General features: G+C 47.9%; 1 protein-coding gene across 5 annotated transcripts in view; it reads right to left on the minus strand.

Annotated features, from left to right (window-relative positions):
• SCN3B (sodium voltage-gated channel beta subunit 3) overlaps window positions 1-17,075 on the minus strand; it is a 29,160-nt gene extending 12,085 nt beyond the window's left edge. Inside the window, exons 1-5 of one of the 5 annotated variants that reach the window (XM_036014276.1) lie at window positions 17,013-17,075; window positions 15,953-16,027; window positions 9,190-9,353; window positions 6,498-6,723; window positions 1,511-1,649 (exon numbers count right to left, since the gene is read on the minus strand). In XM_036014276.1, coding sequence (XP_035870169.1) covers window positions 1,511-1,649; window positions 6,498-6,723; window positions 9,190-9,353; window positions 15,953-16,007 — 584 coding nt within the window. In that variant the 5' untranslated portion in view covers window positions 16,008-16,027; window positions 17,013-17,075. Of the gene's footprint in view, window positions 1-1,510; window positions 1,650-6,497; window positions 6,724-9,189; window positions 9,354-15,952; window positions 16,955-17,012 lie in introns of those variants that run through there. The other 4 variants (XM_028528147.2, XM_036014275.1, XM_028528146.2 and 1 more) reach the window with 4 other exon arrangements.
• Between the last annotated feature and the right edge of the window lie 6,381 nt (window positions 17,076-23,456).

Below are 23,456 nucleotides of genomic sequence, written 5' to 3' on the forward strand. Positions count from 1 at the left end.
TCTTAGCAATTTATTTTTATGCTTTTGGTTCCTTCTTTTATTGTTTCAGATCTTTTAAACAAACTTACTTTCTATATTCTATTAGGTTCTTCTTGTGCCTGAAGTTTCTTGGGTTTAATCCTGCCTCATGCTCATGTTGCATGGTTTACTGCTCTGTCTTTTAGTTTGAATCAGGCTGTGAAATCAGATTCAGTGTTGCTTTGCCTGGGGAGTCCTGTTCAACCTCAGCTCAGGATGGACCCCACAGAACGGTTCTTTACTTGCTTCTACATGGCTATCACTGGCTGGGGACTCTTTTTTTAAAGTGATTGATGTTCTCTGCTGTGAGGTTGCTGGATCATCTGGGTCGTATGAATTTAAATCCCAAACATTGTGAGAGCAGGCTTGTGGTTACTAATTCTCAAGAATCTTTTATTTTTTTCTCCTTTGACTTAGGCCAAGATACATGAGTTTCTTTGGTTTTTCCCTGGGTTGGTAGACTGATTATTTTCTTATCTATCCTTGGTGTGAGCTCTCACTCTCTGAGGATGCCAGATCTCCTGAGGGCCCCAGTCCGAGCTCTGTTTCCTGTGTAGGCCTGGCTGTAGGCACTTTCTGTCCAAGCCTGGGGACTCCCTGTCCACATGTGGGCACTTCCTATCCAAGCACTAAAATCCAAGCCCCCCTCTCACCAGGGGCGACAGCCTCCCCCAGCAGAGCAATGCTTTCTATCCCCATATCTGGTCAGCTGTCATTTTTTTCTTTATTAAGATCACAGATATCATGCAATTATGCTTTATTTTTTCCAGCATTTCTAGATGATAGTAGCCTGTGGGGTTTTAGGTTATTACCTCAGCAAAGTTGCTAGCCTTGTAAATCTGTGAGGCTTCTTTTCTGTCTTTCCTCTTCCCCAATTATCAGGCCAGCATGGTCTCCTAACCCCTCAGACACCATTACTGCCCACACAAGCTCACTCCTCAGTGACGAGGGCCTCAACAGAAGCAGCGAGGTGTCATCTGCACACTGGGGAATGAGACCCCTCATCTGCGTGCCTGGGAGCTGCCAAGGTCTGGAGGAAGAACCTGTTGTTTGGAGCAGCACAGGCGACCTGAGAGCGTGGTCGTCAGGAATGGAGAGGCTAAGGCTCAAATCCCTCTCATCACCTGTGCAGCCTCTGTGAGCCCCTTACCCTCGAGAAGTCTGCTCCAGCATCTGTGTTAACAGTCATAACAGTGCTCATTTCATGGGGATCGGTGGCAGCTGATGAGCTTTACATTAGTGGTTAAAGGTTCAGACCAAGACCTAGCAGGCCTGAATTCAAACCTCACTCTCCCTCGTTCCCTGGCCTTGGGCAAACCCTCCCAAGCTTGGTCTTCTCACCTGTAAAATGAATATATTGATGCTGATACCTCAAAGGTTGTTGCGAGGAAATTAGATGATCATGTAAATTGCTTAGCTAGCATTTTGCCTGTGAGAACAAGCCTGGGAAAGGTGCTCCCCATTGTTATCATCTTGGCACCTTTGGACTTACGCATTCTCTTGAGCTGCCTCTTCAGCCTTTGAGACCTTCCGGTAACAGTATACCATCTCAATGAGCAGCCACAAGGTGAGGAAGACCAGCAGGATGTACATCATGATTTCCGAGACGACAGAGGTGAAGTCCTCTCCAGCTGCAAGAGGAGGAAGGAGACTCAGAATGTGCATGCCCAGTAGACTCAGGGCTGTCACTGAGGTCAGAGTTATGTGGAGCCTCTTTGGAGTGTGGCTTCAATGCACACTGGGTCTAAAGGACCTCAAGAGGATGTCAAAGGAATTTCATGCCCTCTGACTATCCTATCTGCTGGCTTTCCTATTGACTTTCATCAGGAGTTTGAAGGGAGGGGTGAGCGAGAGCGATGGGGGTGCGGGAGTTGTAAAGCAGTGGAAGGAGTCCTAGAATCAAGGGAGATATCTAGAGCGGGGTCCCAGTCTTGCTGCTTACTATTCACAGAGGTCTGTGAATAATCATATCCTTTATTTGAGACTCAGTTTCTTAATTTACAAGGTGACAATAATAATTTACACTATTACATTACCTAATGGATTGAAGACTACTTTGTGAAATTTAAATGTCTACACAGATGTAAGGAATATGTCTCACTCAGTTCAACCTGGTCTATCGTCTGAGCTCAGGGTGGAGGAGGTGGTGTCTCTAGGAATAGAATGATGGACACGTGTCCAGGGCCCATGCAGTCAGCCCACCCCATGACGTGGACATGCTCTCTACAAGTCTGGATCAGAAATGTGGGCCTCCCCAGCTCATAAACCTGAACAGAAGTGAGTACTGGAGGGTTCCATGTGGGAACCAGACTGCCCTCACAGTTCTGCCTGTAAAGCACAGATCTGAGCCTACAGTTCCCTTCAGTGTTCCATCCCACCCTCAGAACAAAGCCCAGTTTCTACTAACACAGCTTGCCAGGCCACACACAATCCAGCCTTTCTTGTCTAATTTTCATTCAGTTGCCCAGCAAAACTTCTCTTTGTGTACACATTTTGGTCTCTTGGAATCTGTGGACATTTCTTCTTCCTCTTCCCTCTTCCCAGACTGATTCTCACATCGCAGTGCTACCTCCGTCCCAACATTCCCTCCTGTTTTTTGGTCTCCTGATCACTCTGTTAGACTCCATGGAAGCTCCCACTGTTGGGGAATCCTTCCTCAGTGCCTCATGCAGTTGTTCACATCCGTCCTCAGGTACCTTGTGCATCCATCCACTGTAACACTTCTTGGGCTATATTGTGATGTGTTGATCTCTCTTCTCTAGAGACTGCATGCTTACTGAGGACATCTCATTTCTGAACTATCGACATATTGTCTAATCCTAGAATATTCAAAATATTCCATAAGTGTTTGTTGAATGAATATAAATATTGCTTTTTTGTTTCATGACCAATGAAAATGAGAATTAAAACATGATGCATGGCAAATGTCCTGACACATACTCCTTCCTCGTGGCAAGTAAGGCTGCAGCCATGCCTACCCCTGCCAGCTCCCACCAGCCAATTAGACTCCTGGCCTTTGGCTCATACAGCCCAGGTCACCGGCAACACTCTGCTTTTTAAAAGCACAGGCAGCCAGTCATGACCTTTAGCTCCAGGGCCCTCCAGGTTTCCTAACTGGAGCCAGAGGCCATAGACATGGCCTGAGGCCCAGGAGGCCCAGGAGAATGCAGCAGACACCAATGTCTTCTCACAGGCCTGCAGTGGCCAGGTGGTGGTGTGCTCAGCTGGAAGCACATTTGCCCTTTGTAAATGTGGGAGCCCAGAAATAGTACCACAGGAAGCTGTCCTCAGTATGTTCAGTCACCTCTAGATGCAGGGGCCTCAGATTTCAGTCTTACAGTTAAGAGGTGGGAACCTAGAGCAGGATGAGGCCAGCTTGAACAGAGAGCACCAGGAAGACAGTCAGGGTACAGGCACCAGGAGAGAGGGCGGAGCCCACAGTGGGGTGCCGAGCTCTGAGCTATTGAAGAGAGCAGTGAGGGTCAACATGGGGTCAGAGGACTGCCTGGGGGGTCACAGAGGAAAAAGAAGGAAGCAAATGCAAGTGGCAGGAGCTAGGCTGTCAATGGCAGGAAAAGATGCAGTGGAGACAGAGCTAGCCTGATAGGTGAGAGACCTGGATTGCATCTGGTGCCAATTCACTTCCTGTCCTTCAGCGAGGCCCTTCTTCCAGTGCTCTGTTCTCCCAGCTGCACTGGCTTGGCACCCTGCAGTCAGCTAAGGAGTCATTTCAACTTGCCTTTGCCAGACACACCCCAACCTCTAAGAGTGGTGCAGAGAAAAAGCCCCACAACTCCTGGATTCAGTGGGGGGCCATGCTTCCTCCCTGCCCAAACAGCCCTGGAGGCACTGTGGCTGAGATTAAACTTGTTTTCCTTCTATTTTTACTCGAACCTTGCTCTGGTGCCTGGCGTGCACTGGCTCAGCTTTGCCATTCTTTCCATCAGCTTCACAAGGGTCCCTGGAGGCAAAATCCTGAGAGAGCAGGAGGTGGAGACAGGCCCCTTCTGAGTTTCTGGCAGTCATCAGCCAACAGTTCCTGGTGGTAACAATAGAGGGCACCAGGCGCCCTTCCCTGGGGATGACTGGTGTGTAAACAGAAGAGGATAATGGAACTTGTGAACAGAAAAGTGCCTTAGCTTACAGACCAGCCTCTTCATTTTACCCAAGAGGAGATGGGGGCGGGGCAGGGGGTGGAGTGGCTCCTCACGCCTAGATACAAGTGGCCTGAGAGTCCTTCTGCACTTTCCGAATCCACCTACTTTGTGTTTTAGTCATCTCGCCTAAATCATGACTTCTGTCGTTTGCGTCCAAGCTTGCTGCATGAATTTTATCACGAAACATGACGAAAACTAAATGTGCGGCCCAGGAGCTGAAGTTCTTGGGACCCCTTCCTAGGAAAAGGCCTATCATTAATTTGACCTCTTCTTTCTTTCACATCCCACACCTTTTGCCTGCTCACCACACTGCATCTTGGGGTTGTAGTAATGCTGAGAATGTGCTGGAAATAGAATGAGAGAGGCTAAGTGAAAGGGAATCAGCTAACGCATGATGCACTTATCGCTACTCTGACATGTGAAAGGCACATTTGCAAGGGGCTCGGAGCCCTGTGGAGAGCAGAGCAAAAATAGTGCATGGGGCTTCTAAGCACTCCCTGCCCCATTTCTGAATGGGGGTCACAACAGAGCCGTTGGGAGTCAGGTTGACGAAAGGGCTTCCCACCATAACCAGGAACTTGCTGGGGGGGAAGCTGAAGATTTTAAATTACAAACTAGAGAGCTATCAATGTTTCTCCTTCTCCCAGCAGAGAATGAGTTTATGTATGAGAAATGCCACAATGGGAACGGGGCTGCCCGTGCAATCGCTGTGCAGAGAGACTGCCAACAAAAACCATCAGCCTCTGGCTAGAGCAGGGGTTCTCACGGTGTGGCCCCTGCCGTGGAAGCACCCTCGGCACCCTGTTAGACACACTCAGCCTCCACCTGCAGAGTCAGAAAGGCTGGGTTGTAAAGTCCTGTGGGGATGTTGAGGCTCACTGAAGTCAGAGCACTGCTGGTTTGGAGGTACGTATACATGGCTTAGGTGTGGGAGGGTGCGTTTCTCTGAGGCCACTGAGTCAGGCCAGAGAAGATGCCGGAGCTGATTTGGCAGCTTCAGGCTTCGAGGAGGCTGTCCTCTGTCTCTAGGGAGGAGAGTCAGGGGACTAGGACGAGGTCATTTGTCATCTGCTCCATCACCAAGCCCTTCTGCTTGAGGAAAGGCTGGTTGGGCAGTCTGCATCCTGGCCACTAAAGGGAGACAAGTCAATGGTGACATTTTTAAAAATCACCATTCCAAAATACACAGGTGTTGTACTCTATAGGGGTCTTATCTGTGTGGAAACCCACTGCTCATCCTCCCCCAGTGTTACAGGGTGCAGCCAAGAGGGGGGACCCCAAATAGGCATTTGAAATGGGGTCCAGAACTCAAGGTGTCCAGGAGATTTTAAGGTGTCTTCACCCCTTCCCCCACAGGTGTGAGTTGGGGGAAGGGGCACACAGAGCAAGAACATGCAGGGCAGCTTTGCAGCTAATCCATGGTGTGGTCATTTAGCATACCTATAGCCTTTGGCTGGTCGCTTAGATATGTTAAATAGCTGTGGCCATGCCCTGAAGTAACTTCCCCACCAAGACGTAACTGGGGGGGGGCAGGTTCCCCGAGTTACAGCGCCTGTGTGGGAGCTTAGAGATGATTGACTCCAGGACATAGGCCACACCTGCCCAGACTCATGATGGCAGCCCAGTAAAGCTGGAAGGATATGAGGTCTGGGATGTGAAGCCGAGTGTAGGAGGAGAGCCATGTGCAGCCCTGAGAAGGTGAACCATGTGCAGCCCTGAGAGAGAGAGAACCGTGTGGCTGTGGAAGTGCAGAGAGGATCACAGCCCTGAGGGAGAGAACCATGCGGCTTTGGCAGAGTGGGGACTCCCGTGGCCCTGAGAGAGAGGACCACGTGCCTGGCAGAGTGGAGACCCCCACAGCTTTAGAAGGGGGAACCACCACCTGGTTTTAGCAGAGATCCTGGCAACTCAGCTGAGGGTGCCGGGAACCCAGAGAGGTCTCCCAGTCGAGAGGGATTACTAACTGAGAAGAACCAGAGGACTGCCTGAGCCATGGGCTTCTATTTCCTTTCCTGAGATATGGTACTCTGGACTGGGCAAAAGGGGAAGGAAGGAAGGACTGTGTGTTTGTGGGTGTTTTTAGGGACTTTAGGATTTTTTTGATAAAGACATTAGGTCACTACTTTAAGTTAGTATAGCATTAAATAAACATTTCCTTTCCTTTTCACGAATCTCTGGCATTGAGAGACGTCTTTCCTAGGGCGGCGGACATAATGGACCCGGGGCCTTCTTTCAATAATAGTATATCGTCCCAGGCCCCCCTTGTTGTGTTCTGTAACACTAGGAGCAAGGAACCCTGGAGACCCCATGCCCCAGCCTCACCCTCCTCGGTGACTCGGAGGGGGATTAGCCGTGTGGTCTTCACAAAGGGGCGATGACCCTCAAACTCAAACTCCCGGGACACGTTGCAGGTGTAGAGACCCGAGTCATTCAGGGTGACATTGAGCACAGTGATGGACACGTCCTGCAAGTCCTTGCTCCCATTCCACTGCAGGCGCCCTAGGAAGGGGCTCTCCACCTCCTGGTGGCCATTCCGATACTCGTAAATCTGCAGGGAGAGAAGCAGAGGGTAAGGCCCTGAGGGAAGATGGGGCAGGAGAGCTGGGCTGGGGCAAGACCAGAGGAGAGAAGCTCGCCTGTGCAGCACAGGAGGAAAGGGGACGATGTCACAAGGAGCTCCAGAATGTAGGGGTAGGATGAGAGGTCTTAGAGGGAGGAGGGTGAGAGCAAAGACTGGGAAGATGGGCAAAGATAAACAGGTATCAGGACATAAGGTCCTGTGCAAGGAGAGAAAGCACAGGAGGTGAGAGAAGCATACGGGAGACCAGAGCGGGGAGTGGGGGTGGTGGACTGAGAGAGACAAAAGACTGGGAGGAGATAGAAAGAATAAGAAAGAGAGTGAGTTGTGTCATAAGGTCAGCCAGCGAGAGGACAAGATGTCAAGACCAAGAGAGGCAGGCTCATTAGTCATGAAGACATCTGAAAGCCCTGGCCTCAAGCTTGACACTCTGAGCTAGACCCCTGTGAGAGGGTGTGGCCAGTCTGGGCCAGGCCACAGAGGAGTATCCCAGGGAAGCAGAGAGCTACCGGCTGATGGGCCCACATCAGGGTTTTTGCTTTGGGCTTATTGTAAGTGCAATGTGGTCTCTAAAATTCTTTTCTCAAACACTTCTACCTTCCGACACACCTTTTCTCTGTACAGCTGTGCTATCCATTCTAGTGTCCACCTGCCAGGTGGGGCTACTTATAGTAACTTTTAAATTACTAGAAAGTTAATAAAATTTAAAATTTGGTTTCTCAGTTGCACTATCCACATTTTAAGTGCTTAATAGCCACATGCAGCTAGGGGATACTGGACAGCAGGAATATGGAACATCACCATCATCACAAAATTTCTACTAGCATTACTCTGTGTTTGCAGCACCATTTTAAACGCTTCCCTTCCTCCTTGGGAGACTCTTTCTCCTCAGCTTGGGCAGGCCTGGAAGCAGAATAGGCAGCTGGCCCATGGTCAGGCCTGAGTCCCAGGGCCACCTTCGCATCTGGCCAAGACATTCAGGTTCTCAAAACCTGGGCACTGGCCTCAGTCACAGCCAACCCTGAGCCAAGCACTGAGAGGTCTGCTTGTTCTACTTTTGGCGCCTGATTGGAGCAAACCTATCTCAGGTGGCACATACGGCCTAGTGGCAGCTCTGACTTGCACTTGGGGAAAGCTAGGCAAAAGAGCATGTGAAACCCAGCTTCACCTGCTGCTGTTTCCTTGAAAAGTCTCGTGGAGGGAGCTTGCCTCCAAGAACATGGGGACGTGCAGTAACGAAGGGCTTGTGTCAGCTGTCTGACGTCCCGGTTCAACCAGAAGCTCTCTTCCTGCCTTAACTTTTTTGAGCCCCAGTTGCCTCATTGATACATATATTTTTCTTTAGCAGACACTTATATAGTGCTTCCTATATTCTAGAACTATCCCAAATGCACTAAAAATTAAAGCTCATGATTCCTGGTAACAACTCTATCATGTAGCTGTGGGTTATAGCCCTGTTTTAGAGATGAGTAAACTGAGTCACAAAGAGGTTAACCAATCTGTCCAAGGACATCCAAAACTAACGGTTATGCACCCAGGCAGCCTGGCTCCACAGACAGTAGAAGTGTGAATAATGGTCGTCCCCAGGGTGGCAGTCCACGTTTAGCACAACTATTTTGGCACTGGCCCCAATCAGTTAGAACTGACTTTGGCCAGCACAGGAGCAGAGTCTGGGAGGCTCCCTGCTCTGTCAGGCACTGCTGCTTTCATTCCCAGGTAATAAGGAGGTTTAGGGGCTCCCAATGGGAAGCGGGGGGATGCCTGGGTGTTTTGGTGCAGGCAGCACCCACCACAGAACTATGTAAACGTTTTACCCACCGATGTGGCTGCACTGCATGTATAAGCTGAGGACCAGCCTTAGCCATCCCTGTAGTTCTCATTTTACTGGGGCAGGGAGTTCAGTGAGCTAACCTTTGCTCTCTTATACAATGATGCTCAGCGCCATGGGGGTAGCGAGTGAGAGGACAAGGACCAGAGAGGCAGAGTCAGGCTCATCAGTCATGAGGACATCTGAAAGCCCTGGCCTCGGACTTGACACTTGGAGCTGGTCCCCTCCGAGGGTTCATGGGCAGTCTGGATCAGGCCACAACATTAAATTTTTCTACTAGTTTAATCCATCTAATACGACACTGTAGAAGATTAAATGAAAACCCTGCAAAGTGCCTAGTCAAGTGAGTAGCACACAGTAGGCTTTGAGTATGATTTGTCTCTTTCTTCCTCTCCTGGTGTGCCCGGGACTGTGACCAGGACTGCTGGCAGCAGGCCGAGCATCCTTTCTCAGAAGCTGGGGTGAGCAAAGGCTGCTGGCTGCTGGTTCTCCTCCGAGGAGCTGCCCAAGCCTTGAGGAGGAAGGACCGGCATTTGTTGGATCCTCAGTTTCTAGCCTCTCGGGAGCTGTGCCCACAGCACAGAGGCCAGAGTCACAGTGAGACATACCAGGAAGTCTTTGCCGCCCTCAGGCCTGTAGAACCACTCCACCACCGTGGTGGCCTCCACCTCCTCCCGCTTCATGCAGGAGATGCAGCGCAGCTTCATGGGGTTGCCCTGGACGGCCTCAGTCTCCGAGGGCACCTCCACACACACGGGGAAGCACACACTGGCTGCAAAGAGGCCGGGCAGCAGGGAAGGGATGTGGGTAGGGGGGCGTAGGAGAACAAGAGGGAGAGAAGGGACAAAGGAGGAAGGATCATGAGATAAGCTTGAAATTACCACGTACAGGGGTGTGTACCTGTCCCTCTGCTCCCAGAGCGTGCATGCTCACAACAGGCAATGAGGGGGATCAGGAGGCAGGGGTGATGTCTCCCAGGAAGCAGTGGGGATGAGATGCAGCGCACACTGAGCCCTGCCCTCGAAGGCATCTGACCTGGGTGGGAGACAGGGCTGTATCCATCCTTCTGCTGACCAGCCACACACTCGTCATCCAGCCAGCACCACTGACTGAATCTGCTCTGTGCCTGGCTGGTGCCCAGCAGAGATACAGAGAGGAGCAAACACTAGTCGGGCCCTGCAGACAGCTGTGATCCAGCAGGGAACACATATTCCTAAGTGTCCCTAAACCAGGCCCTGATGAGTGACAGACTAGTGGCTGCTTGGCCCGGAGGAGGGGAAGTGATTCCTGCTGAGTCTGGAGAGGGAGAAAGGGAAGGATGCTGGGACCTCAGGTGGAAAAGACTCATGTTGCGCAGACCACTGCATGTGCTTCATAGTGTGAGGGGTCAAGTGTTTCAAAGCCTTGGAGAACTGTAATGATATCTGTGTGTTAAGAAAAGTGTGGGTAACTCTTATGCATGGTGGCAGATGGGGCAGCAAGGAGGAAAGTGGTGAGCTGACTGGCCACAAGACTGGAGAACAGCTTTAAGCAGTAGAGAGAGACAAATTTAAACACTTGGAGAACTTGGGGACACTTGCATACCGTGTGGAGGTCTGGACTCACAGTTTCTGCCTCTAGAAATGTATAGCCCAAAGGAAAAGGCCAGTACATGAGACTTCGGATCCAGGGTGAGTCCATAAGGGGCTGTAGCTGGTAGCAAGGCCAGTGCACACATGGCGGCATGAGCAGGTGAAATGTGAGAAAGAAGGGGAAGCCATTCCTCTGCCCTGTGCAGAGCACATCAGACCTTTAGGACCAGTCTAGGGTGTCTACCATTGGCCTGGTGAGGAGCAGGTGGGAGGACATGGGGTACTCAGCCTAGACATGGAACTTACTTGTCTTCAAATGTTTGAAGGCTCCTCTGTGGAAGATAAAATAGATTCTGTCCAAATGTTACAAGAAATTAAGTTTAGCTCAATTTAAAAAAAAAAAAAAATTTCTGGAGCTGAAGCTGTTCACCAGTGCAAAAAAACTATTTGGTAAGAGAGTTTGCACTTCACTGCACAGAAGATTCAAAAGTGAGCAGACCACCAAGGGTTCCTGTATCAAGACCTCTGAGGCCCCATCTGATGCTGCCTTCTCATGAATTCGTAATAAAGACAGAGCCCCTAAAACTGTAAAACAACGCACATCCTTGACATTTGAAAACTAGTCCACTGTAAATAGTCAGTCTGCTCCTCTACTGGCAGACAGTTACTTCTAAAAGCAGAGGAAAGCACCCTGACCACTGTGGCTTAGTTGGGTGCTTTCCTGAAAAGCCAAGGATCATAGGTTCAATTCCTGGTCAGGGCACAAGCCTAGGCTGTGGGTTTTGTCTCCAGTCATGGTATGTGCAAGAAGCACATGTGAGAGGTGTGTGCAAGAGAGAAATCAATGTTTCTCTCTAACATCAATGTTTCTCTCCCTCTCTTTCTCCCACTCTTCCCCTATAAGTAAGTAAATAAATAAATAAATAAAATTTAAAACAGAGGAAAGCTTTATTTAGAGCTTAAAATTAGACTGATCAATTAACTTTGAATAAAAAATGAAATATCATATTTCACTAAGAAGGCAAAAAATTTCACTTTGAAACACAAAGTCTATAAACAAGTGGCCCTAACATAAAGTCTAACAACAGTCAGTAAGAGGCTCTCTTGCTTCTGCGTGTGGGTCATCCCTTTAATGGGCACATGTCTCAGGAGAACTGGTCTGTGATGAACTTGAAGCTGTGATTACAGGCCTGGTTAAAAAAAGGGAAGAAAGAAAAAGGAGGTGTGGTGTATTCATAAGTTTGGGAGTGGATAGAGATGTAAAGGGTGTATACTCACATTTAGTGAGATGTGGTGAAGATAAGTTAGTTCGATTATGATGGCTTGGAATGCAGAATAGAAAAATGTCCCAAGGATTGTCTGGTCAGAACTACAGAGGCAAGATGAAGATGGTATTTGGCAACTGAAGGACTGGGTTTGAAAATAATATTTATCTAATAGATTTGTCATGAGAATTCTATAGAATAATTTATAGAAGTGTGATTTATACCAATATCACTCATTAATGTTGTTTTACCCTTCATTAATTTGGTCACTACTCAGCAGGTATATTGAGTGCTTACTGTGTGACAGCATTGAGAATACAGCAGGGAACAGAAGCCAGCCATCTCTGCTCTCATGGAGCCAACATTTGAGTGGAGACAGAGAGAGAATAAGCAACTTCAAACTATAGTAGGTGCTGTGAGATGAAACAAAACAGAATGGAGGAGAGAGAGAGAGTTCATAAGATCATTGGAAAGTGCCTCATTGAGAAGGGCAGAGCAAGCAGGTGCTGAGGGCAAGAAACGAGGGAGCAAGGTATGTGGCTACCTGTGTGAAGGTTTGCCTAACGGAGGACAGCGCGGTGCAGGGGCCTAGGTGGGGGTGTGTTTGTGGAAAGCAAAGAGCACAATAAAGTTCAGGGAACAAGGTGAGGCTAGGAGGAGATGAGGCAGGAGACACAAGCCAGGGCCAGATCACAGTGGGGCTTGCAGACCGTGGCTAGAATTTAGGCTCTTGCTCAGAGTGACAGGGGGAGACTAGAGGGCTCTAAGTGGAAGAATGACTGATCTGATTTACAGAAGATTGCATGACCTGACTGCTATGTTGAGAATGAACTAAAGAGGCAAGGAAGTGAAGGGTAAGAGCAAAAATAACAGTTAAGAGGCTGGTACAGAGATCAGCCTGAGAGATGTTCAATGGTCTTGCTTGGATGGAGGTGGTAGTGGAGCTGCTGGGGTTTGCAAAGGAATAATCTGGTGTATTAACATCTTTGAGTAAGTGAGAGGTGATGTGCTCTAGTGGAAAAAAAGATGAGTTGGCCCTAAACAGGAGCATAGTTGGTTCATTTAAAGTTAAAGGAGGAAGGCAGAACATGGGCAGCTGGAGTGGAGAACATGGTGTGGTGGCCCCACTTTGCCCTGTGTTGCCCCTGAGGGAGAGGTTATCCCAGCTTCCTTCAGAGAGCACACCCCACCGATCCCTGCTCTCTGAAGGTTGGCAGCCCAGAGACTCCCCTCATGAAGCCCTGGACAGTATTCTGCAAAGTGGCCTCGAAGTCCTCTTGCCCTGTTTGCCTGCCCTTTGCACCATGACTGGCTGCCCCTTCCATCAAGAGGTGAGTCTGGTTCTCCAGCCCATGAATCTCCAGGATACCCCACTTCTCTTTCCTTGAACTCCTCTAGGTGTCCAAGAAAAGACCATGCATGGTGCAGTATGGGAATGGCGGGTGTTCCACCCACATTGCTCACTGTATATAACAAGTTCCTGGAATAATCTGGATGAATCACTTGACCTTTGGTCTCCTTTTCAATTTCCATAGCATTAAACAATAAGGAAACTTATGAAAAGGAAGACTGACATATCTATGATGATTTTATTTAACTGAGGAATAGCATCTATCTATTATGAGGTAGATAGTAATGCATATTGAATAAACTCCTCTAACACCCCCAAATCTTTCTCTTCTCTGGGCACTGCTATATTGCCCCTCCTGAGCTTGCTCTAGAATGCTTCCCATTTGCACTAAGATAATAGATGCTTTGACTGGGATATAAATACTTCCTAAAAGGAGTAACAAATAAAGTTACTTGCAGACATTAATACCCTGTAATGACTTGGTCTGTCAGATTAGCTAGTCACTTAGCAGAGCCTTGAAAGAACAGGATATAAGGTGGGTTACTGGGGGATGCAAGGAAAACACTCCCTATCAGTGGACATCTGGGACAGTAGACCAGGAGAGACAGAGTAGAGAATGAACAAGAAGCTGAAGGATGAGTGAGGTCCTAGAAAAGGCAATGGCATAGGGGAGGGGAAAAAGGGTGGTTCAAAAAAGAAATGAGAGGGAAGATGAATACCTGGCAATTTTGCATAGCAGCAATGTGTTCATGAGAAGTGCTAGAACAAGCACTGGAAGACTCAAATCAGGATACAAGACTTCTCTAGCAAGTCCTTCCCCTTCCTGAGCTCATGTTCTCCTCTCTGAATTAGAAATAATACTATTTCTCCTGACTACCCCATAGGGTTGATGTGGGGACCAAAAAAAGTAATGGCCGGAAAAGTAATGGTATTTCGTAAATTATAAAGCCCCAGGCAAGTGCAGGGTTGTTTCTTTCATTATTATTATTATATGAATTATTAAAAGTAATAAGGGAACTTTTTCCAATATATGCAGACAGTAAAAGAATGTAAAAGATTCTTTGTATTCATCTTTGCATCATATGAAAAATCAGCTTGGGCAAGGAAGCTCTGTCTATGGTAAGTACTTTCCAATACTGAAATTACATGCAAACGAAACAAAATTTCATGTGTGAAGCCACACTCCTTCTCTTACATTTAATGACCAGGTTTCTTGGACTGTCCCTCTTTTGCTGCTGCATCTTTCCTGTTCATTGAACCAATGTTCAGATTACAAATCAGCTGAAAATGAGCAACAATGGGTGAAATGTGCACACTTCATCTACAGGTGTTTTTTGGGGGTAGAGCGAGTGTAGAGAGGGGAGTGAGCATTTTGCCAATTTTAGTAATATTCTGTAAGTATTTCCGTACCATTCAGTGTGGAGCTGAAAAGGATGTTAGATATCATCAGCACCAACTTCCAAACTTCACACATAAGGAACCAGATTCTCTAAGGTTTCACATAGCAAGCTAGTTGCAGAGCTGAGACTCCAATCTAAACTTCTCAAGTCCTAGTCAAAAGCTCTTTGGTCTGTGGAATGTTTTCCTCATCCACTGGAATTCAGGCAGGGACCCTAAAATTTTGATTACAATTTGGGAAGAAAGGCTTTACAAAATCTCAGCCCAACCCTGCTCTACCTCTTCCTCTCCCATGTCCCCAGTTTTAGCTTCCCCTGAGAAAATCCCAGCCTTAAATCTTTAAGGCAGCTGAGATCAGCGTCTGCTTTATCTGCAGGTCTAGCCTCTTCTACTGGGTATAGATGCAGAGAGTCTGTTCTTGGGACTGGCATTTCTCCCCTGCTCCCATTCTTTCCAGATGGTCTTATCTGACATTTTGTTCAACAGGAAGCTTGCCTCTTCATGTCTGGTCACGTGCAACATCCAGATAATGTTGGCAGTCAGAGCTGGTCTTAGAGGCTTGATAAAGTGATGTTAAGGCAAAGAGGAAGGTCCCATGAGCATGTCCAATCCTGAACAAGCACAGTGGGTTCATGCCAACCATGGGGGCGTAACTCCACATGCTTAGTTTCAATAGGGCTGATGGGTACAATTACTTCTAATTTTACTGGTTATTAATTCATAGTGTTGAGGAAGGTAACTCCAATCACGTACAAGCCATATATCAACTGAAAAGCACCTATTTTTCCCCTGAGGACCTAAATAGAGACACCAAGACAGACCCAAAATTACACAACTACCTACACACAGACATCCACGTCCCCCCACTATATCCTCTTCAGTCCATTCAGATGTCCATACTAACATGCTCACACACACACTAGCACACACACTCAGCCACTGAGGGATACACTGATACACAGTAAAGCATTCTCTCAACTACATATTCAGCTATTATCATGTAGCCTCATTAACTGCCCCTGCACAGGCAGGCACCCCACTCCAAGCCCACATCTGATACCACTCTGCTTAACCTTATTGCTGCAGCTGCAGGGCTCCCTTAGGCTCCCTTACTTGGAGGAAGAAAGTCGCCTCAGTCCCTGGAAGCAGACAAGCAAGAGTGTATTCATCTTTGGAGGCAGAAACCCAGCTCCCCAAACACCAAAGCACCGTAGCTCCCATGTTTGTGGGGGCATGGGTTGAAGAAAGATGCAATCTTGGATGCTAATTTACTTCACACAAGCAGTACATGACTTAAACCAGTTTTCCTCCCATTCCTTAAGATTAAGCTGATGGATCAATAACTAAAGCATTTTAAATCTCAAAATCCATGTCTCCAGTTATTTTTAATATATAGAAATTCACTTGAAGATTCAATAATGTTTCTTAATTCACTCCTCACTGAGACATAACCAAAATGGTTTGTGACCTCATTTTGTTTTAGCAAGGGGGGGGAAAATACTTCGGAATAATCAGCAAACGGGCCGAGGGGTGCGAGAATCAACCACCCAGGGAGGTGCAGGAATAAAGCAGTGACATAGGGGTGTTGGGGAGGCGTTTTTCCAGTCTCCAAATCCCAGCTCTCAGGGAACACTATGCAGCTCCACGTCTGACAGACATCATAGGAGGAAGCCAACCCGAGACCCTTTTTGTCACCAACGACATCAGTAAGTGTTATTAGTGTTAGCATTATTACTGCTATCAGAGTAGCCGTGATAATCGCGCACAGGAGTGCGCCGTTACTCACCCCAGAAGACGAGCACGAAGGAAGCCAGGGGAAACAATCTGTTGAAGGCAGGCATCTTCTTAGGCAGGTGGCTTCCTGGGCTAAACAGAGAGATTCCCTCGGTCAAGAACTGCGCCCTCTCAGATGCTTTCGAGGAAACCCTTCGGGACGAACTGCCCCAAAGGGAGACTTTCTGGCTGGAAGGAGGGCCCGCGCCGGTGCCTGGGGAGACTCTGCGGGGCTGTCGAGTGGGCTGCGCTTTCCGCTGGAAGCTGCCCTAGCAGGCCGCCTCGATTCGCGGTCGAGAATCAGCACCCGCGCGCTCCCTGCGAGCGCGCCGCGGGCACCCGGATCAGCACCGCGGACAGCACCTTCCCCGCCCACCCCGGAATTTCAAATCCCGGTTACGCCGCGGCTTCTCAGCTTCGCACCTCGGTGAAGGCTCACTCAGCACGGCTGGCTCTAGGCGGTCCGGCTGTCGGAGGGGACCATGTTGATCCACCCCTCACCTCCCTTTGGAACAGCTGCGCTCCGACCAGGATCCACCAAGACGCGGGAGCGCCGGCTTCATCCGCTCTGACAGGCTGCTTTAGCTGGGCGTGCCCCCACACCCGAAGCCACCAGGGCCGTCGGAGCTACAAAATTCGTTCCCTTCTGCTGCCTACACCCGCCCTTGGCTCTCCTGGGAGGCCTGGAAGGACCAGGAAGGAGGTGGCTGTTTCTGTCTCGCCGGCGATCTCAGGGATGGGGTGGGGTTGAAAGGAGGGTGGCCCCTTCCCCGGGGCTCGACCCTGGATCTCGCCGGGGCCCCGACCCTGGGTGGCCAGTGACCAGCTGCCCTTCTCCAGGAGCCCCTGACTGTGTGCGGTCAGTTGATCTTGACATGCGCAGGCAGCTCTCCACTCCCACCACCACCCTGGGCCCACCCACTGGTGCACACACTCCCCACCCCCAAGCAGGCGTGCCCCTCCGAGCCCTGCGCTGTGCGCGGGGCGGAGCTCGGAGCGGCGCAAACACCTCCTGCCCGGGAGATTTCCCTGCGGGCCCTCTCTCTCTAGGCCTCCCTTTCGTATCCCCGCACCTCTTTCCACATATCTCCCCACGCGGGCACCTGGTCCCACAGCTCACACCCTCCAGGCAACCCCACTCCTGCTCCCGCACAGACTTTTGCCTGCCTCTCTGGGAAGGGGAAGAGCAAATGTCTTTCAGGCAATTACGTCATCTCCAATGCAAAGGGTTCCTGGCTCCTCGCCTCCCCCCGACCACGCCCCATCCCCTCCTGTTCTCCCGTTCTAGCCTTTGTCTGGCCTTGATTAATTGGTTGCGAGTACATTGACGCCGCAAGATAATTCCTGCTTAGGAGAAGTGGGGCAGGGATGAGGTTCACGCGTTCCCTTGTTCACCTCCTCACCTAGTGAGGTGATCCACGGTCAGTGCAAGAGTGGTGTTGAGCGTGGGGGCAACACCCTCCTGCTCTATTCATATTTATTTGTTTGCTTGTTTGTTTATTCGTTTGTTCGTTCATTCAGTTTAAAAGTAGCTAGATTGTGGTTTGGCTTCTTCCAAATATTAGCGACTCCCTCGTCCCAGCAGCTGCTCCAGTGCTTCCTCTGGAAAGGAAACCTAAACCCAAATTGAGTAACAGGTTAGGAATGCCTGGAACTGAAGTGAAAGATTAATTCAAGAACAGTCCACCCCACCCCCTATTCCATCCTGCTCTCTTTCCCAAAGGGGCAGCTTAGCTGGTGTCCCAAAAAAGCACGTCAGAGTATCAGCTGACTGTAAGTGAGCCACACGCAGGAAATTCTCCCTCCTCATATATCACAGACCAACAGAATGTCCCCAAGATAGAATGTTCTTCTTGGACGGAGAGCCACCAGGCCATAAACTGTATGATGTTTTGAAGATCAGCCTTTGAAGCACAGTGTGTTAGACTTGAATGAGAAGTTGAAGTTGATTTAATTCAACCTTCTTTCTGATTTAGGAATTCCCCAAGAGCATTCCTGATAAACAGGCTTGACCTTTTTCAGGAATGAGAGCTTTCTGCTTGGTTGGTCAGTCCCTTTCATTGTTTAAGGAGTTCTTCCCTACATTCAGTTAAATTGTATACACTCCTCCCTCACAAACTCCGTTAAGTGGTCCTCAGTGCGTTTTCCTCAAAGAGCGATATTTCTGCATGTCCTTCCTGCCCCACGCTTTTTTGTTTGAGGCTGAGCTTCATCAGCTTCTTTGGGTGGACTTCCTGGTAGTTTCCAACCCTTAACCACCACCCTGAGCATTTTCTCAGGAGGGTGTTTAGTTTGTCAGCATGATTCTCAAAGTGACGTCCACAGCAGGAACTGACTGCTCCCTGTGTGGTGTGAACCCCATAAATCCAAGGGACTCATGGCCATGTTTGCTTTAGAAGGTATGTCTATTTAAATAAGTTTACGGCCATATCTCACTCATAATGAGTTTATGGTCAGTTAAAATCCCTAAGTATTTTTTACTTAATCTGGGTTGCAGAGTCATTTTGTACTTTCCGGGGAATTTTAGAAAAGTTAATATGAAACTCTGTATTTACTGCTGTTAAAATTTATTAGTTTTGGCCTGGCTGGGTGGTGCAGTTGGTTGGAGTGTTGTCCTGTACAACAAAAGTTTGCAGGTTTAATTTCCGGTCAGGGCACATGCCTAGGTTGTGTGTTCCATTTCAGGTTGGAGCAAGTATGGGAAACAACCAGTCAATGTCTGTCTGTCTGTCTCTCTTTCCTCCCCCCCCCCCATCCTCTTTCTCAAAAATCAGTAAACATATCCCCAGGTGAGGATTACAAAAATGTATTAGTTTCAACCAATTATCATAACCTGTTAATACTTTTATGAAATCTAGATTTCAAAGAATTCTTCCTTTTGGCACGATCTTAGAGACCACACGCCAGCTTGACAAAGGGCTGTGAGTTAGACTTCTTTGGTATGGGTTTTGGTATAAAAACCCCAGTGTATCTCCCTAATTCCATGTTTATACCATGGCACACTCAGAAAACTTCAAACAGAGCATATGTGACAGGAATTAGCCTTACAATGATTCAGAGAAAAGAGGTAGGATCTGTGGTTTACATATAAATAGGTTTTTAGCAATGTATTTCAAAAGATTCCAACGTGAAGAGAATTACCTTTTGTTATGTTCAAGCAGTTGTTACCCAAACAATTACTGGGATATTGCAGAAATAGAAACTCTTCTATAGGATATAAGTTTGAAACAGATTACTGATAAGTTTCCAATCATATTTGAGACTCTGATCTTATTAAAAGCCTTGCCCAAATATGTAGAGTTGCCAAGACTTTTTCTGTCTGATAACTTTGTAAGCTATCACTTCAACCGCCAACCAGCTGCCACCACCACCACCACCACAGTGACAGCTGGCTTAGTTTTACATAATTTCTTCTCACTTCTATCTGTGCTTAAGTGTTCTTTTATAAATATTTTCTGACCCCAATTTTAATAGTCACTTTGAGGATTTTACAAGAGGTTTTAGGAACAATGAAATTGCCTCTCTTCTATTGGAGATAGACTCATTTGATCTTTTTGGTGTTCTGACATTTCTCTGGCATGTGGGTGGTGGCTCTCAGTCACTTCTGCGAACACCGTAAGTTCCTTGAAGTAGATTTGACCTTGTGTGAAGAGTTTTTAACTTGTTTAAACTCTTTGTTATTCCTTTTTTATTTCTTCCAGTTTGGCCTTAGTCCTTGCTGTTGTTTTTTGGTTCTGTATGTTTTATTTTTACTTTTTCCAGTTTGATGTTTGTCTTCTCCTTCCTGTTGATGGGTGAAACCATCTATTTCAGTCTCCAAACAGTAGCCAGAACACTCTGTGAAATCATGCATCTTTCTTGTGCAAAGCTGTCTCATGGCACCTTACTGCACTTAAATAAAATCTAGACTCCTCACCACAGCCTGACAAGGCCTCCCCTGAACTCTGGCTCTCTCTTCACACTCATGTCTACCATTCCCTGTCTTGTCCACAATGTTATAGCCACACTTAATTTCTTAAAATGCACCTCAAATTTACCAAGTTCCCCACCCACCCCATTACAGAGCTTTTGTAGCAAACACCCCCCTGCCCAGACTGCTCTTCGTGCTGTGGCTCGTTTCTTGTATTCAGGTCCTGCTTCAAATGATTTCTTCTTAGGGTGGCACTCCCTGGGGCCTCTTTCCAAGCCAGTTTCTGCCCACCTTCCCCACCTGGAGCTTCTCTATCTCATTACCTTGTTTCTTGTTCTTCATATTTTCTCTTACTATCCCAAATTATTTTTACTTCCAATATATGTGCTTGTGTCTTGTCTGTCTATTCCCATCAAAGGAAAGCTCTATGAAGCGGCCTTGTTTGTCCTGTTCACTGTTGTCCTCCTGTACCTTGGATGGGGACCAGGCAGAGAGTAGGTCACCTATAAATCTTGAATGACTGGACGGATGAGCGAGTGAGAACTAAGTGAAGGGGTGAGGCCACAATTAAGAGAGGAAACTGAAGAAGGATAGTCAAAGAAATGGGTAAAGATCCAGAAAAGTGGGACACCACATGTTACAAGGAGGGAGAACCTCTATACTTCGGGGCACTGCTGCATGGAGGAGACTCCAGCTAATTATGCTCAGAGGTCAAGAGCAAGATGGGAGTTTGGGGACTGAGGTACTTAGAGATTTTGAGGGAGGGAATGACTCTGATGAGAGAAGAGAGAACAGCCCCTGAGATAGGCAGGGAGAAGTTAGTTCCCCTTTGGAAAGAAATGTATTCATTGTACTAGGAAGAGTGAGAAGAATAGAGACAGCTGTAGCAGCAGTGGTGCTGTGAGTAAAGATAGCATATGAAAACCTTAGACACACATAGATCTTGGTAAAGTAGGAAGCAAAATTACTCACTAAGAGCAGGGACTTGGGGAGTGGGCAGGGGAATGAGGGCAGGTGGGATGATCTGGAATCTGTGTGGACCCCATCTTGATGCAGAGAACAAATGCCAAGAGAAGCACTTCGAGATCAATAGACACCGGCACTGAGCCAAGAGGCTGAAACCAGAGCCCCACGCAGGCAAGTCAGGTGACCTGCTTGTGCTATTCTAAGTGGATTTTGAAAAATGGCACATGCCCTATGGGACACAGGGAGGGAAGAAACACGTTTATTTAAAACAGCAGCCAAAAAACACGTGTGGGACTGAGAGATAGCGGGCTCCCCCACATTGTTCTCTAATCCTGTCTGCCAGTGTGGGACTGCCGTCACCTGCCAAGGGAAGTTCAGGGTCAGAACAGGAAACAGTGACATGATGACCAGATTATGTTGTCCCTTCTTGGATCTGCATGAGACAGAGGACCTGGCAGGTAAATGGGGTTCAAAGTGTGTGCTGAACTGAATTTTGTCTGAACGATTGGGGAAGGCAGAAGTTTCCTGCCACCCAGGAGGACCCTTGCCCACTGCCGCCACCCTGTGCACAGGAGAAGCCACTGTCATGCTGCTCTCAAGCAACCTCCAGGAAGCCCGTGTTATGTTTCCGTGAGAAAGCTGTCACAGGTGGCTCTGGCAATCAAACATTTGAATGGGAATAAGAGAAAAATATAATTGCTGACAAGGGACTGCAAACTCTTCAGGAAAAAATGTATAATATGTTTCAATTCCTGCTGTTAGCATGGGATAATTTTTTTAATGCATTCCTGGCATTCATGTGACTGGAGCTCTTAGTCTAGGCAGAACGAAAACATCTCTTGGAGAAATAAGTATCATTATTACCTTTGCTGCTGATCTAAATACCATTGTTTTTGGTTTGGGGCAGGAGGAACAGCTGAGCCCTGTCTGCCTCAATGCTTATCAGAAACACTAGGAGGAGAAAAAGATCCCTGGCTGGTGCGGCTCAGTGGATTGAGTGCCAGACTGCTAACAGAAGGGTCGCTGGTTCCACTTCCAGTCAGGGCATGTGCCTTGACGTAGACACCAACCCGCAGTGTCTGCAGCATACAAGACACTGTACGCTGTGGATGAGATACAAGACAAATTCACATGGACTACCAAGTCCTGTAGAGGAAAAGGGATGGCGTGGCCACTCTCTCAAGGGGAGAGCTCCCCGACCCTTGCTTTGGCAAGCTTTAATTCAGTTCAATTTGCACAGGAATAAAGCTCATCAATCATTGTCAGGCAGAAATGATTAAACAATAGTAACATTCAAAAACTATGAGGGCTTATTCTGAGTCAGGGTCAGATAGTTAAAGGGCCATAAAACTTTGGAGAACAAACTCACTTCCTGCTTGGTCCTTTATTATTTAAATTAAGGGTATTAGCAAAGTAGGCTTCACAGGATTTTATGCATTCTTTCTTAGGCCTGATCACCCTAGGGAACCCGCCCTTTCCAGCACAGGGCTACACCCACCACTGGCATTGTTTCAGGCTCAAGTCAGGCAGGGGAAGTAAGGTAGCCAAGAGATTAGGAGACTTCTCACAGACAGAATGAGGACTCAGGCTATGTCAAAGCTGAGGGGCCAGGGTCCATCACCCCCTTTTTCTGTAGCCCCCAAGTCCTTCCCTAGGGGCCCCATGATTGTGCCTGTCTTAGGTCATTCCTCCCTTAAGGAATCTTACCCATCATTGGCTAACCGATCAAGCACTGGGGGCCAAGCAGGGTGAAGTAAAAGGAGAAGAGGCGGCACCCCTGCCAGGGAGATAAACTTTGTCTCCTTAGTGGCTTATGGTCTGAAGGTTGCTCACTCAACCTTAGCCATGGGGGGGTTACAGCTTCTGAAACCAGGCAGTGTGGTTCCAAAAGTGCCTGGATTTCAGGCCAGGTCCCCAGTAGAAGGCACATGAGAGCCAACCACACATTGATATTTTTCTCCCTCTCTTCCCCTGTCTTGAAGAAGAAGAAAGAAGAAAGAAATCACAAAATTCGGCCCCTGTCAGCCCCCAGTCAGGAAAAGGGACTATGCCCAGGCCCAGTGCTGCTGTAGATATGGTTCTGATTTTGTGATGTCTATAAAACCAAGGGATGATGGGCTCCTGTTTAGATTGTTTCTTTATTTTTTACAGGATATGCTTAGCATGATGAGAAGCAATCAGATTTTCATGATTTATAGTCACCTCCATTATCATTTTCTTCTTCCACATCATGATCATAATAATATTTGAGGGTATACTTTGCCCCCAGAATAATGCTATGCACTTTGTATGGATTAACTCATTGAATCCTCCCAAAATTCAACTTATATATGGTGGGACTATTTCTCAGACTCAAGGCTCTTTGTCTACAAAGCCTTAAGGACTTTTCTTCTTACAGATCTGTACCATCAAAATACACATGCACCCTGACTGGTGTGGCTCAATGGGTTGGGCGATGACCTACAAAGCAAAAGGTCACTGGTTCAATTTCCAGCCAGAGCACGTGACTGGATTATGGGCCCAGTCCTCAGTTAGGGGCCTGTGAGAGACAACTGATTGATATTTCTCTTTTGCATGGATTAATGTGAATGAAAACCTCCCCACTGTTAAACTGTTTTGTTTTTCCTTTCCATTTATTGTT

This window comes from Phyllostomus discolor, chromosome 13 (genome assembly GCF_004126475.2).
Source record: "Phyllostomus discolor isolate MPI-MPIP mPhyDis1 chromosome 13, mPhyDis1.pri.v3, whole genome shotgun sequence".
In the NCBI taxonomy this organism is placed as follows: Eukaryota; Metazoa; Chordata; class Mammalia; order Chiroptera; family Phyllostomidae; genus Phyllostomus; species Phyllostomus discolor.